The 16,290-nt window shown below is 45.7% G+C and overlaps 2 protein-coding genes across 2 annotated transcripts; both read right to left on the bottom strand.

Annotated features, from left to right (window-relative positions):
* Window positions 1-287: 287 nt before the first annotated feature.
* LOC146186200 (uncharacterized) lies at window positions 288-10,657 on the bottom strand. The gene is made up of 3 exons (XM_084607091.1): window positions 10,522-10,657; window positions 6,480-6,594; window positions 288-3,760 (listed from the first exon to the last, which is right to left on the bottom strand). Exon 3 carries the CDS (start codon window positions 3,709-3,711, stop codon window positions 1,726-1,728), a length of 1,986 nt encoding a protein of 661 aa, XP_084463217.1. The 5' UTR covers window positions 3,712-3,760; window positions 6,480-6,594; window positions 10,522-10,657; the 3' UTR covers window positions 288-1,725.
* A 2,691-nt stretch (window positions 10,658-13,348) lies between these two features.
* On the bottom strand, window positions 13,349-16,039 carry LOC146186199 (uncharacterized). Its single transcript, XM_084605642.1, has 2 exons — window positions 15,901-16,039; window positions 13,349-15,528 (listed from the first exon to the last, which is right to left on the bottom strand). Exon 2 carries the CDS (start codon window positions 15,476-15,478, stop codon window positions 13,514-13,516), a length of 1,965 nt encoding a protein of 654 aa, XP_084461768.1. The 5' UTR covers window positions 15,479-15,528; window positions 15,901-16,039; the 3' UTR covers window positions 13,349-13,513.
* Between the last annotated feature and the right edge of the window lie 251 nt (window positions 16,040-16,290).

Raw genomic sequence — 16,290 nt, 5'->3', positions numbered from 1 at the left:
GTTGTTGTGGCTGTAGGAAGAAGGAAAAGAAAATGCACGGGCCTGCTACTGGCTCTGTAGCTAAGCCACCTCCGCTGCCTCGTGCAGACGGAAGAGAAAATAGAGAAGAAATAAAAGAGAGAGAGAGAGAAAGACGCGCGCCGCAACAACAGCCTTCGTCCACCGCCGAAACAGTGGCGGGTGCAATGACGGCCTACAACAGATAAAAATTCTGTGGCAGGCTAGCCCCCGCCGCAAGCAGCGGTGACCTACCTGTCGCCGCCCCATCAGGGGAGTAACTGACTATCCACCGGCCTTATATATACTCCACCAGGAAATGGGTGGGTATGTCGCCACTTATATTGAATATTGGTGGACAACTGTGGTCCACCAGTTTGAGATACAAGGTTCTGAGTGGTCTCAAACAAATTCGCACTATGCGGTGCACAGAATTGTTTTCGTGTTGAATCCAAAAATGTGCGATGGATTCGCGCAGACGACCTTTGTTCCTCGAAACCGTGATGGGGTGCGGCCTTCGTGGGTCCGTGGTGGGCGAATCAGTGGCCTGTAGAGAGGTGCAGGTGGTACCAAAGGAGTCGCTGTTTTGTGGCATATTACACGTTGGTACTGGAATTGAGGACCTAATGTTAAATTCTGCAAAACTTGAGCTTACGCTCTTATCGCACGCCTGCGGCGGTCGAACTTTTTTTTTTTCGAAAGTAACGCTACGTTAGGTCTGAGCGATTTCGCGGAGCCCCGGAGAGCCCCAACTGCGCATGCGCGAGGATCGAGTGACGTCACATGGCGCACATCTGGAGATGACATTCTTGTGACCTTCAAAGAAAAGCTAAACAATGTTGACTAGTAAGTTGGTTTACTTTTACCCTCAGGCGATCGCGGATTGCTGACCGTGTATGACAAGCGCTTTCCGCTAATTGTGCCTTTATGATTTCTTCGTTATGATAAATATTTGATCTTATACAGAAGCACGCTTGGTGACCATCTGTACTGAATGAAGCGGCCGGCTAAGTTTTTACCTACGTACACGCGGTGCAGATAGCTTCCGGCTGCCTTTAGCAATGCTTCCCAAAGAGGTTCACATCGACGCTTCCCGCTCAATGTGCGCGCGATCTGTGATGTAAGCAGTCGCCTATTTGGGATAAATATTTCCAGGAATACACGATGGGTACATCCAACCGCTAAATCTTGTTGATGCGCTTGCAGGCCCGAAGCCCGTGCACTCGCTAGGCCTACTCGCCACACAACGGGCCGGCAGGGCAACGCCAACAGACATTTCTGGCAGATGTCATGCTGATGAGTGTTAAAGTGTGAATATATAAATTGTAGCCATATGTTGCTTTGTTTTAACACAGAGCCTTTGTTTTAATACCCGCCTGGATATGAAAGAAGAAATGTGACGTGACTGCACTATAAGTGAGTTATTATCTTACGGCACTTCCCACCACATTTCGACACGCACGCACGCACGCACGCACGCACGCACGCACGCACGCACACACACACACACACACACACACACACACACACACACACACACACACACACACACACACACACACACACACACACACACACACACACACACACACACACACACACACACACACACACACACACACACACACACACACACACACACACACACACACACACACACACACACACACACACACACACACACACACACACACACACACAAACATGTAGGAAGGGTGAGAGAGAATCCTAGTTCTGCTTGTCGGTAGAGCGTACGGCAGGCGATCGGTGGACATCCTCTCTGGAGCTAAAGTCTCTTCCAGAAGAAGACATCTCTGTGTTCGCTGAAGACACTCCCGTAGTAACAGTTTTTTGCTTTTTGCGGAATCGCCTCGGGAGCAAATGCTCGTAGTCCTTGAAGCCGAAGAAGAGGTACACGCCCTGGAGTCCGATCAGTATGATAACAATGATGTCGAGGGCGAGCCAGTTGACGAATGCACCGATGAAACCCAAAAGCCACGTTGAGCCCATGATGAAAGCGAGCTTGACGAACAGGCCCATGTGGGATTTGTTCCCACCGCCCTTGAAGTCGAAACTCGCCGCCCGCTTGGCAGTCTTCCTGATTTGCACAACAATGTGTACGTACAGCCCCACGTCGAGTAGGAGAAGTATAATCATAGGCATCAGGAAGAAGGTTAGCTGACTCCACAGGCTGCCAATCCAACACGAAAAGCGTCCGTACTGGGGCGAAAGCACGAAGTCTGGGGTCACCCAGTTCAACACGGCGCACAAGGCGATGACAATTAGAGGTCCACCCCATGCGATGAGAGCATAGAGCAAAAATCCACTGTGTCGGCTTGATGTAAGGCGCACTGCCACCACGTTCTTCCAGATGTCATAAGACAGCACACTGGTCCAGAAGAAAGTGCAGAGAAATCCGTAGTGAAGGACAATGGCAAAACCCACACACACTGGCTTGGACACGTCGAAGCTATTTCCCAAGAGAAAGAGGAGGTGGCTAAAGAAGAGCGTTCCTGAAAGGCACAATGTGCACCTGGAAGAGAAAGTTCGCGAACTTCTGTAGAGAACGTACACGACACCTTTAAGAAAAAGGCAGATGAGCGACAAACTGATGCAGATGATTGTAAGGTAGTTCTGCACGTTGTAGGGTTCGTCTTCAGTTAGCGTGGTGTTTGTGCTGTTCGTCATGTTGACATTGCCGATTGTTTCGCTGTCGGCCGTCACAGAAGTATTTGCAACAGCGTACTGAGGAGCTTTGATGTAGCACTTATCATTGTACCAGGAGAAGCAGGAACCCTGGCTCACCACAGGTCTTATCAGCGACAGTAGATTGGGCCGCCGAAATGATGTTCTGAGTTGGATGCGTGGCCATATTTCAGGTACGACTTGTTTGGGGACGCAGCTCATCTGTGAAAGCTCGGCGCCATTGCAGAGTCCACAGTACACGTTCTTGTACACCACTTGAGAGTCATTGCTTTCGAACCTCACTGGAGCAAAGTACGTTGCACATCTTCGTGATGTTTCCGCATCAGTTCCTTCGGGACACTTCTGGACGTCCAAAAAGTTATCGTCACAAGGCCAGAACAAATTATTTACATTATCTACGACGATCTGGGGAGGAGTCACTAGAATGTGTCTGACGGAATTCCCAGAAACATTCCAAAATACAGATGTGTTGTCCAAGTCGTAGTTGCAGAGTGCACAAAATGCATTGAAGTAGGTTAGTTGGCGTTCTGTGGTAACTGGTATTAGGTAGAATGGATCATTCAGCGCGGTAGCGTTTTCGCACGAGCTGCGCACGTCATCATTGGGCCAGTTTTGGTTGCATCCTGAGATAACGTAAAAAGTTCGTCTGGAATATGCGTCTACATTACGGCCGATGCATTCAGCTGCCACAGGAAAAGGAAGGGACATCCCAGCATCCCAGCAGCAATCGCCGTAATATATGCAGTTCTTGTCACAGGAGCAAGTGAGAGCGAGGAGGTTCTCCGTGCAATTCACGGGAGATTCGCTGCAACCGTGGAGTCCATCGGGGCAGCGAAGGAGCTCTTCTATGCGCTCCAGCGGTATGGTTGGGTGATCCTCGATCGAGATGTTCCACGGTAGCGTTGCATTGCATTCATCTTCAAAACAGTAGGCACCAATTCCGAGAAGAGCTGTCAGCACAGCCAGAACGGCGGGTCTCTTCATCATTTCTGCTGCGGAATCCGTCATGTCCGAGGTCAGTTCTCACGGTGCATCATATCAAGTGGTCTTGAAGAGCCTGCACATGGTGAAGTTCAAAACCCCTTGTAACTGTGACCTCCAATTGAAACTTGTCACTACAGATTCTAATCTCGTCCTGTCTTGTTTCGGCACAAGTGTAAAGAGTACAAAATTGTTAGTTGGAAGTTAAGCAGGCTTTGCTTACGCTTCAGCTGTGCACTTGAAAATTCACTTAGGAGAGCGCGCGCTACCAGGGTAACTACTCATATTTCTCATTAATGTTTGGGGAGGAAACGTGCATGCCATGGGATTAAGTAAGTATATGCATTAGGCTATCCCTGATATTTTATGTGCTGCTTCGTGATTTCCAAACATTATTTTTACCATGACATTCGTGTGCAAGTGTTTTTCCCAAGGCTGTATGTGACGTCACGATTGAATCAACCGGAAAGTCATTTCTGGCTATGAAACCAGTTTCGATCCCGATTTGCTATTCTTTCATTAAAAAAATAGCTTTACTTGGAATTTCGAAAAACGTTTTTTTTTTTTTTTTGTGTGGTGTGTGTGCGTAGGAGTCAAGGGCATATCTAGGAAATTAATGCTTCAATAAAGCGAAATGATAGAAAATTACCGGTGTTGCCCTTTAAAGAGAAGTGAGTAGCTTATATGCGTTATACATGCGGCATGATATTGTCAATATAAACTATTGAAAATAAGCATCTTAAAGTTAGCCTCTCTAGTTGCTTAATGTACCAATGATCCTCATGAAGCGCTCTAACTGGGGAACAGCTGAAAGCATGACTTTTTTTTTTTTCATGAATAGGACCTTTGGACAGCTACCTTTTAAACCTTGCATTGTAGCCTCGATGTCTGAATGGTTTATATAAACTTTCAACCTTACTAAAATTATAAAGTACAGCAGATATTTACTATAATAGTAAGCAGCCAACATTAACGGCATTAAACATTAAATGCATTAAAGGCAAAATCTATCAAAAGACAGACCTGAATTTGACAACACACATTTATATTTTCGAGTAATGACAAACAATTATTTTCTTTTCGCATGAGTAGGGACTTATTTTGTTCGTTATCCTTGCGCACGTCGAGGAAAACTATTTTTCTTTTGCCTTGAAATTGGTCAGCCTAACTAACAAGTGTTTTTATTTAGGTTCGCTTCTTGTTTACGAACGAAATATAAGTTTTTCCAGCTTTAAGTGCTGGCGACAGAAGGATTACTGTCCGAAGCTCACCTTTTACAATTATTCAGTGCGTGATTTAGGTTATCTTGGCAACCTTGTTAAAACGGGTTATGAATATCGCTTTTGTTTCCTTTTGAATAATTACTGTGAGGTTATTATTGCATTCCTGGCAACTTGATGGTGCTGTGGTGCGAATACCAGGGAGTGGGAAATTAAAAACATTTGCATCATGTAATAGCACAGTTGAGAAGGGTCATGTGCAGTTGCGAGAATTCACTTAAGTGCCTTCGGGTGATATTTTCTTAAGCACCGGTGCTAAAGCCTGAAGTCTGGTCAAATCCCGGTGCGTGAATTTTGCTTAAAGGTTCTAAAATTTATTGGTTGGGAGGGACCACTACTAGGGCAAATACGTGACCGCAACATTCTTCTACTTTACGAAATGTTTGGTTTCACATTTTTACAGAAAATTTTAAAATTACTTTAATAGGAAGAAACAAGCGTAATATAACGTTGATAGGGAACATTCTTTCGCAAATTCGCAGATATGCATTTATTGGAAACTCATGGGGGGATATTGTTTGAATTGCCCGGTCTGTTTTGCATGACACACGTCTTGAACGTTTTTACAAAAACAAAAATATTTTTTTTTTCTTTTTCTTGCAAGAGTTTTGGCTAAGGGGAGAAATAGAAACTCTACCTCATCTGCTAATTTCGGTTTTGCTTTCATACAGACGCCCGGAAGCAGCAAAAGACCTGAACTTTTATGCACGCTATACTGCACAACAATATCTACACTTTTTTATTGTCGCAAAGTTAATAAGCAGTACCGTACAAGACTGTGGCCAAACGGGCGAGTTGGTGACGCATTTTTAAGAGCAAACAGCGCGAAAACATAGACATAAAGGTGAGAAAATACAAGACGAACGCTGTCTCGTTTCATCTGCTTTCCATTTACGCCTTTCACGCTGTTCACCCTTAAAAGCACGTAAGAGAGCGAGAATGTTTTTTTTTTTTTTTTTTGATCAAAGAAAAACATTTTGTAATGCACAAAACCGAGATTACCACAAAGTGCACCGATCAGAAAGTATTATGTTTTTCTATGCTTTGCTCTGCGGTAGCTAAGCTTTTGGACATCATGTCAATTTGTTACCTAAAAACAAACAAAAATAAAAGGCGAAGGGTTGTTAATGTTTGTCAAGTACGTTCAGAGACCAGTTTGTAGAATACCTCGGGAAAGAAAAAAATGTGCTACTGGACAGATCAGGTGGAAGGAACATACATGACATGAGCAGAAAACAAAGGATTGACCGTCTCCCCATCTCTTCCATCCTGTCCCGCAAACATTCACGTGTGTTTAATGCTCCCGCTGCACTTGCAAAGAAGGGACATTATTGATCTGCACGAAGAGCTTAAGGAAAATCAGAGCATTCTTCTCTTGTTCTAGGGTGAGGACATATTCTCGCCAACGCCAAAAAACAAAACAAGAACAAAAAATAGAAACAGCATATTAATTTGTTTTGAAGGCGAACGATGTGCATATGCTGAGGTTAACTCTGAATTCAAAGGTCCCCTTACCTGTCTATTCTCCGACTCGAGAATTTCTAGTTTGGAACCGTCGGCGAAGCTCTCGACAGCCGGTGCCATAGCAGCAGCGATATCAATTTTAAAAGCGATCCCCGAAGCCAAGCACCTGTAAAACGAACAAATGAAATGCTGCATAAAACTCGTTTTCATCAACATATGTTCGGCTGATGTTGCTTGGCGGCGAAATCATTGAAAAATGTCCACGTTTAATGACCGATCTCGCATGTGTTGTGCAGCCTGCAGATCAAGCGCGTGTTAACAGGCGTGACATCTTGAGCAAGAAAAAAAAAAAAAGAAGGGGGGGGGGGGAGGGGCTGGGAAGGCATAGCTAATAAAACACAAGAGTAGGGCTGCCTATTCAAAGTCGGTGTGACAGTGCCGAATTCCAGGCTATATCACAATAAACTTCAGGCTGCAGCTGCGTTACCAACTGGTGAGTGCAGCTGTTTCATTCCAAAGCGTAGTTAAGCGCTTCACTCAGAACTTCTTTTTTTTTTTCAGAGATTGAAGAAAATTTCAAAAATTGTCTCCTCTTTAAATCACCACACAAAATATACAGAATGCTCCTAGGAATATGTAAATTGTATGCCTCAAAGTTTAGTGCCCTCCTATTGATACAACGTGTAAATTGCTCTACGTTTCTAAGATATCTACGATTCACAGGGTGGTGGGAGCAGCTAAAATAAAGAGTTTAGAGCACCCTTAGGCAATGACTCATTCTCGGATGACGAGCGCACGCTAGTGCCTTTCAAAAACTATGCTCTCCACCATCATCCGTCATCGCGTTGGAACTTCATTAGCATCATCATTGCCACTATCATCATCAGAAATGTTTGCGCCTCTATAAAATACTGTTTAACGCTAGCTACAGCCTCAGCACCTAGGTGCTCGCGCTTCGTCCTGTTGCTCTTATGTCCCCTTTTCCTTGTCCTTCTCTCCTCCTCTCCATACACGGTTGTTCACGCAGCGACCTCTTGAGGGGTGGAACGGCCGTGCACTGTGCACTACGCGTGTTATCGACGAGTTAGTAAATGGTCTGGCGTGAACGAAGTGCTTTGTGTCGCAGACAGACTCGGTGGGAGCCTAACCAAAAAGAGTGATATGTTGTTTCGTTATTTGGAAGGTTTGCGTTTGCTCAGTTACTTCTTCTCTTAGGTGTTCACAGAAAAAGAAGGACCGCATAACTATTGGTGCTTAAATGACGCGCGCGCACGCACGCACGCACGCACGCACGCACGCACACGCACACACACACACACACACACACACACACACACACACACACACACACACACACACACACACACACACACACACACACACACACACACACACACACACACGCACACACGCACACACGCACACGCACGCACGCACACACGCACGCATGCACAGCGAGAGGGCCATTCTGCTGCATGATAGTGCGACTAGTGCTTATTTAGTGCGCCCTATGCCCTCTGAAAGCCTGCTTCTTCCCCACTGCATTGGTTTGTTCTGCGCAGTGCTGGCTTTGGGCCTTCGTAAATAGGGAATGCCGACCGACATGCTTCAAGGGCGGCGAACTTTCACTTCAGTTGCTAGCTGTTCGCTTCGTCTGTATCATGTCTTTTCGGGAACAGGGTGGGCTCGTGTTCGTCCCTCAGTGTGTTAAGGCAATTCAAGGAAAATAAATAAATATCGGTTTGCGGTCATGCAACACAAACGATGCTCTACAAAACTATTTGAAGCTAACCCAAACAGCAAACTATCGTAGTTTTGCACTTTACTGTATAGACTCCTCTCTCTTCCTTCATTTCTTCCATGCAAAGTTAATCAAAGACGACATTCAACATCCACCGAATTTACAACATGAAACGCGTGGAGCACGTGTAATGCAGACGGCCCTAATTATCAGAAAATGGACATCATCATCATCACCATCATCCGCCTGACTACACCCACTGCAGGGCGAAGGCCTCCACACACACCTCTCCCCTGTTTCTCCAATCCCGTCCTGTGCTATCTGCACCCACTTCACCCTTGCGAACTTCTTAACCTCAACCGCCCACCTAACTTTCTGCCGCCCTCTGCTACGCTTTCCTTTCCATGGAATCCAGTTTGTTACCCTAAGCTGCCATCGATTATCCTCTCTTCGCACTAGATGTCCTGCCCTTGCCCATTTCTTCTTCTTGATTCCCACTAGAATGTCAGTAATTTGAGTTATTTCTCCGACCCACTCTGCACGCTTCCTGCCTGTTAATGTTACCTCTACCATTTTTCGTTCCATAGCCCTCTGGGTTGTCCTCAACTTAAGCAGAACCCTTCTGGTTAGCTTCCACGTTTCAGCCCCATAGGTGAGTACAGGTAAAATGCAACTGTTTTATACTTTCCTCTTGAGCGATACCGGTAAGCTGCTAGTCATAATCTGAGAGTGCTTGCCAAATGCGATCCATCCGAAGCCTATTCTCCTTGTTATTTCCCTTTCATGGTGCGGATCTGCGGTTGCTACCTGTCCTGAGTTGACATATTCGCCTACTACTTCAAGTTCTTCGCTACCTAACGTAAACTGCTGTTCCTTCCCGATGCTGTTGAACATTACCTTAGTCTTCGACATATTCGCTTACTACTTCCAGTTCTTCGCTACCTAACGTAAACTGCTGTTCCTTCCCGATGCTGTTGAACATTACCTTAGTTTTCGACATATTCGCCTACTACTTCCAGTTCTTCGCTACCTAACGTAAACTGATGTTCCTTCCCGATGCTTTTGAACATTACCTTAGTCTTCTGCATACTGATTTACAAGCTTACCTTTCTACGTTTCGTGTCTAGGTCATCAATAATTCATTGCAGTTCATCCCTTCAGTTACTTAGCAAGGCAATTCCATCAGCAAATCGCAGATTACTGAGGTATTCTCTATATACCTTTATCCCTAACTGCTCCCATTCCAAGACTGAATACTTCCTCTAAGAAAGCTGTGAATAGTGCTGGAGAGATCGTGTCTCCTTGCCTAACACCTTTCTCTATAAAAATGTTGTTACTTTCTTTATGCAGAACTATGGTTGCTGTGCAGCCACTATACATATTTTACAGCACTTTCACGTACGGCTCGCCTACACCTTGATTTCACAATGCCTGCATGACCGCCGAGGTTTCTACAAGTCAAATGATTTTTCGTAATCAAATCAATGAATGCTATGAAAAGGGCTAGTCATATTCCGAGCATTTTTTTATCACATGGTTGATGGTATGGATGTGATCGATAGTGCAGTACTATAGTGCCTAGAATATTCTAGGCACTATAACAGTACCGTTTCCGAAAATCTGCTTGATCTTTTGCTTGATTGCAGTTAAGGTTGTACTGATTCTATTACCGATTATTTTAGTAAATAATTTATACGTAAAAGACAGTAAGCTGATTGGTCTGTAATTTTTCAGGTCCTTAGCGCTCCATTTCTTATGAATTAAGATAATGTTAAGATAAAGAAATGAACACTCTTTACAAACTAGGACCACTGCAATGTTGCCATTAATGAACAAATTTTTATTTATGTGTTTTTAAAAGTCAAGCAAACAGTTAATTTAGCGTTTATAGCCCAAAATATTACAGAAAATAAAAACAAGAGCCCAATAAATTTCCAAAGCTTTATCCATGCTTGCTCTAAACAAAGCTGTTGTACTTTTATCAAGGAGTTAAAAAGAAAGCAAAGCATTCGATAAATATCGCGGGTTAGAGCACTATATTACTAACAAGAATTAAGCTATAAAACTAATTGTATATACACTCGTTTTTAAATGAGAATACCGTGCATCTTTTTGTCAAAAGTAACCATGCTGCCGTTGCCGCGGGGAAAACAGGCCGACGACGATGCGATGGCGTTGAGATCGCTAACCATTGCCAGCTTCTAGAATAAGATGGGCCACCTGAACACGCACCATCAATATCCTCTTCTGGGCGATAAAATCCACTTAATTGAGTTTTAAATAGCAAGAGCAGACCGGTGACTTCTGGCAACAGCTACAAAAGCCATTGACCATGATGAGTACGAAAATCACCTTCTTTCACATTTCCGTGTTGGCAGAACCCGAGCGGGGAGGCATCTGTGGCTTCGTTCACATTCCCTATTGGAGCAATAACACCATCACTTTGCTAAGCGTTTTGAGAACGAAGACAGTGCACAACGAGCAAACGAAATGCTGCAACCTTCATAAGAAAATGCTCGACAGAAGTGCCTCGCTGGGGCAGGTCCATAGGAACAAGCTCGTTTATCAGGACCTTGGTTCCATCCGGCGTATGTACAAAATGCGGAAGCGGACGTGATACCATTACCACGACAAGAAACAACGAGAGCCTTAAGTGCAAAACATACATGGTCTTGTTTTCTGTATCCTCTCCTAATACTGCTGAATGCTAGACAAATAGCAAGAAAAGAAAAAAGAAAAACTTCAGGCGGCTTAATTCTAAAGCCCACAAAACTTTATCTGGTGCGCACTTCAAAAGATGGCGCCTTTGGGTGGCGCCCTCTTCAACAGCTGCGCACACCCGCGCCTGGCCGCGAAAGGCCTTCTGTATTGGCTCAGTATATAAACTGTACAAACTTTCTGAGTCAATGAACTCGCTGAGCGATGTCGAGGATAGGCATGACTGTGGCTAGTGGCATGACTTCACGGTAAAGCGAGTAGAAATATGCCAATGAATTTAATAAACTTGTAGATATACTATAGCAGCGATCTCGGTATAAAGGAAACAGAAGAGTAAATAATCGTGCTTTAAAGCGTACTCGGCGTGGCAAGTAAGGTTGCAATGTAAAGCGAATTACATTTCTTTCGCTACCAAGGAATTACGGAGGAGGCTTACCGTAGCAGAGATCATTTTTATGGATTCAAGGGGGAAAAAGTTAAGAGCTGTAGTAGGTCAGGTTAGGCATATCCAGCCCGATGGCATTCAAGTGTGATACCACCATCACGCGTGAAAGTACTGCTCGGCAGTGTGTACGCTCCTACAAAAAAAGGCTTTGGGCGTCACTGCCTTGTGTACTTTCTCAGTGCTCCGGAACGTGCACGTACAGAAATAACGAATGACTGAGTGTTGTTTGGCCAAATACGAATTAAGTGCGACTAGCCTTTCATTTCGGTTTCGGTTGGAGACACAGTTTTCAAGGTCAAGCAGGCTTCAGACAAAGATGGGCGAAATCTCTGGTTGGGGACATTAGTGGTGCACTATAGTATTTTGGGGCCGCTTAACCTACCTGCAGACGGTAGTGAGATAGCGGTGTGTTTTTTGTCTGCTCCGTATGGATGGAAGTCGATGAAAACAGCGTCATGCAGTGTACAGTACGAGAGAGGGGCAGTAAACCATGTGGGACGTTCGGTTGCCGCGATGGATTAGTGCTATGATGCACTGACCAGCGAAGCAGACCTGTTCGTTTCTGTACAGAACCGAAGTCCACACGTGGCCATAAAGTGTTTTGTTCTATTTTCAGGCGGAGGAGGATCAGACTTAGAAACATAAGCGAAGTCGCCGAATGTGAGTTTTAGATACAGCGCACTAAAACATTGCGTGCAAGACGCATGGTTAACAATTGGGATTTCTTGCTCTTTAATTGTATTTTGTATTCACCGCAAAGGGAGCCACTTTATGCTGCCCTGGCTGCTATGGCAAAGGATTTAGTGCCTTCATGGGAAATACTGATTGTTTTGGGGGGTTGTCATTGTTGAAGCGGCTCAGGCGCTGTGAATGCTCGATTCTGCCCGTCGATTGTGCATTCGGGGTTGTTCAGTAGCCGATTGGACTTGGACCTGTTGGTAAAACTGTTGGGGTACTACGATGATGACAGACCAATGCTACAAATGCTACCATAACTATCTGTGTATGCCTTGCGTGGCGAAATGTGGGGAGCTCATTGAGGAGGATGCCGACATATCCTGAAATCGGGAGCCTATGGATACTCAGCAGGTGCATGTGTGATGTAAGGGATATATTACTCAATGTTTTACATAACCTGGCGCTGAGTATTGATTAGACGTCAGTAGACTCGCTGCGGGTGTATCTGGGAGATGGAAATTTAGCAAGGTTCGAGGTTTGTATGTCCTACTTTTGCCAACGGGTTGACCTTTGTCCCCGTCGATGCTAAAGGGCCAGCGGCAAAGTAGCAGTCTTGATTTTTATTTCCGGGTCATGAGCCTGTTCTTTCGTTAAGTAAGGTCAGCATATCCGGACGAGCAATTTTAAAACGAAAGTGCCACTGAATAATCTAATCAATATTCGAGTTCATGGAGTGTAAGAAAAAATGGAAGATTGCAAAATGTAAGACAAAGACTCGTTATCGATAATGTTTTAACCGGCACCTATTCTCTGCGCAATTCTATAAATAAGCTTCCTGTAGATGCCGACAAACACTGCGACCTGCTGAGCTCTGGGGTCGTTGAGCTTTTGGCATGGTGCGTTGCGTGCCTCAAGAACGGTTCTCTGATTTTTATACAACGGTTTGATGGAATGCGGGCTTTCAGGTATAACAAAAAATCACATACGTGATCGTCACCCACCATAAAAGCGCTTCCTAGTTTCTGATGGAGTAGGGACATGATTGCGTCTCATGAAGTGCATGGGATACTTTCAGAATAATGGGAGGGGCACAGTTGTGGCTTACAGCAGCGGTAGCTTGTAAACGGCGGTAATGGCTCCGAATAAGCAGGCCATACGGAAAGCCATACGCAAAGTGTGATTTTCTTGAAGTATTGACGTAATCAACTCAGCTTTATGCACCTGACGTGGCAGACGGCAGTAATAAATGTGTTCATAAACGTTTATACGGAAATTTAACGGCACTAAAGTTTTGAAAAAGAGCTTGCAATTTTATTAAATTTGTAAAGTAATGTCAACATGGGTAATACGTTCATAATATTATTGCACAGAAATTCGCAGGGTCGTTCAGCATCCATTTTTGTCGTTAGCAGTGCAAAAACACAAGATTAGCCTTTTTCATTGTCATTATATAGGAATTTTCATTTCAAATACTAAGAACAGAGCAAGTAGCCAGAACGTGGGTCATTGTTCCTTCTCGTCTGACTTTCCATCAGGAGCACAATGGGAGTCTTCTTTAGAGGTCAAGTCGTTTCCAGAGCAAACAAGTTCCGTATCTGCCGTAGATAAAACCATGTTGGCACTTTCGCCTTTCGAGCACGACCGCTTGGGAAGCAAGTGCTTGTAGTCCTTGAATCCAAAAAAGAGGTACACTCCCTGAAACCCGATCAGTATGGTAACGATGATGTCAAGAGCTGAGACCTTGAAGAACGTACCGACGAAACCCAAAATCCACGTCGTGCCCATGACGAAGGCGAGGTTCACCACCATAGGCGCTTTGTTGTCACCTCCCTCGAAGTCGAAGGTTGCATCCCGCTTGGCTGTTTTCTTGACGTGCACCACAATGTGTAGATAGAGACCCACGTCGAGTAGAAATAGTACTAGCATGGGCACGATGAAGAAAGTGAGCTGACTCCACGCGCTACCGATCCAGCAAGAAAAGCGTCCGTATTGCGGTGAAAGCAGGAAGTCCGGGACTATCCAGTTCAGCACTGTACACGACGCGATCACAGATAAAGGGCTGCCCCAAGCAAACAAAGCATAGAGAAGAAGTCCACTGCGGTGGCTCGATGAAAGGCGCACCACCACGACGTTCTTCCAGATGTCATAAGACAGCGCACTGGTCCAGAAGAAGGTGGACAGAAAGCCGTAGTGAAGGACAATGGCAAAAGCCATACACACTGGCTTGGACACATCAAGGATGCTTCCCAGGAGAAAGAGAAGATGGCTAAAGAAGAGCGTCCCTGAAAGGCACAACGTGCACTTTGAAGAGGACGTCCGCGAACTTTTGCTAACGGCATAAATGACTCCTTTCATCAAGAGACATACAAGTGACAAGCTGATGCAAACAACTGTGAGGTAGCTCTGAACATCGTAAGGTAGATCATGCTTTGTCATATTTCTCGAGTGAACCGAGGCTTGGTTTTCCGCCACCATGCAAGTATTTGTATAACGGTAGGCGGTGTTCTTGATGTAGCACTTATTTTTGTACCACGAAATACACGATCCGTTTCTTACTATAGGTCTTAAGAGCGAAACCAGATTTGATCGCCCAGGTCTGTCTGGCTTCGATCGAAGGCGGGGCCACTTTTCCGGCACAAATTGTTTAGGAACACAGTGCATCGATGAAATGTCGACGCCGTTGCAGATGCCGCAGTACACGTTCTTGAAGACCACTTTAGAATGGTTTTCTAAGTACATCACCGGCGCAAAGTAAGTCAGGCATTTTCGCTTCGTGTCCAGGTCGGCACCGTCAGGGCAGGTTTGTACGTCAATCAAGCGGGAATCACAGGGCCAAAAAAAGAAATCCGCGTTCTGCAGCACGTAATTAGGCGGAATTACAAAGAGTCCCGTCATCACAGTACCCGATGCTTTCCAAAATACTGACGTCTTGTCTAAATCGTAGTTACAGAGAGCGCAAAAAGCGTTCAGGTACGTTATCTTTCGTTTAGTGGTAACTGGGATAAAATAAAACGCATCCACACTTTTTGCAGCGTGCTCACAGGAGCTCCGGACTTCGTCATTCGGCCAGTTGCAGCTGCAACCAGAGACGGCGTAGAAATCCCTTCGAAAATATCGATCCACGTTGCGGTCAACGCACGTTGCTTGTGCCGGCGACGACAGGGACACTCCGGCGTCCCAGCAGCAGTTACCGTGCAGTTCACAGTTCTTGGAACACGAGCAAACGACGGCGTAAGCGTCCTCTCTGCACTTAACTCGTGATGCACTGCACCCGTGGAGCTTGTCTGGACACCTAAGCAGCTCTTCGATGCGCTGGGGTGGTATGTGGGGGTGGTCCTCTTGTGACACGTTCCACGGAAGGGAAGCATTGCAATCCGTTTCGACGCAGTTTGCACCATTTCCGAAGAAAACGGCGACAGCAATAAAAACACGAAAGTGCATCAAAGATTTGCAGTTACAGCACACCATCTCCAAGAGCCGTCGCGACGCCGCACCACATCATGGACCCTGGGGAAAGGCTGCACATGAAATTAATGGCGAGGATAAACTCACTGCGAAAACCTGCCAGAAATGACAGCTTATAAGCGTAATCGCCGAAAGGAAATTCGGGTCCTTTATGATGCAAGAACGTCACAGCCAGCGACAAGTACATGTATCGATTGAAACCTACATGTGTTTTGGCATTCAGTGCGTTGTTTGCGCTACTTGGCTAACAAATAATGCTGGTCGTCGAATCGATCGCTCTGGTCTATGGTCATAGTGAGCACCCACCGCTTGAAATGCTTAATTTCTTTGGCGAATAGTGACAATATATAGCCATTATGAGCACAATATTAACGCGCAAAACAATCTGCACTCGAACATCACCAGTGCTACTGGTGGCCACGTACCTGAGGCGATGGTGTGCTCCCGGACGCGGTAAGCCTAACTGACAGGACCAGCAGCATCCCTCGCCGCGACGTCTGCCTTGGTTGTTGTTGTGAAGAAGGCCGCGCAATCGCCGGCATTTCTCGCGACCAAGAAAACCTGTCCAGTGAAGGCCGACAGCGGCCCGCGCACGTGGACTGCGTGACTAGAGGGCAGGCGTAATCAGCCTCAACTCTCGTTTCTCAGTCCTTTCGCCTGCCCCGAAGCGGCGAGGGAAAAGTGAATGGGGCCTGCCGGAGTGGGTATTTCAGCGCGGGGGAGGGGGCAGTGGAGGAGACGCTGTTTGTCATGTGCGGTGGAAGCTTAAGCAGCGCAGGTTCTCCTTGAAAGCATCCGCTTTCGAGGATACGGCA

Source organism: Amblyomma maculatum, chromosome 6 (genome assembly GCF_055883805.1).
Source record: "Amblyomma maculatum isolate TAMU_Amacu chromosome 6, ASM5588380v1, whole genome shotgun sequence".
Taxonomy (NCBI): Eukaryota; Metazoa; Arthropoda; class Arachnida; order Ixodida; family Ixodidae; genus Amblyomma; species Amblyomma maculatum.
The sequence above is the reverse complement of the archived record's forward strand: the minus strand, read 5'-3'. Positions and strand labels throughout refer to the sequence as shown.

Coding starts and splice junctions, on each gene's coding strand:
- LOC146186199 (XM_084605642.1), bottom strand. CDS start 15,478: ATGGTGTGCTGTAACTGCAAATCTTTGATGCACTTTCGTGTTTTTATT.
- LOC146186200 (XM_084607091.1), bottom strand. CDS start 3,711: ATGACGGATTCCGCAGCAGAAATGATGAAGAGACCCGCCGTTCTGGCT.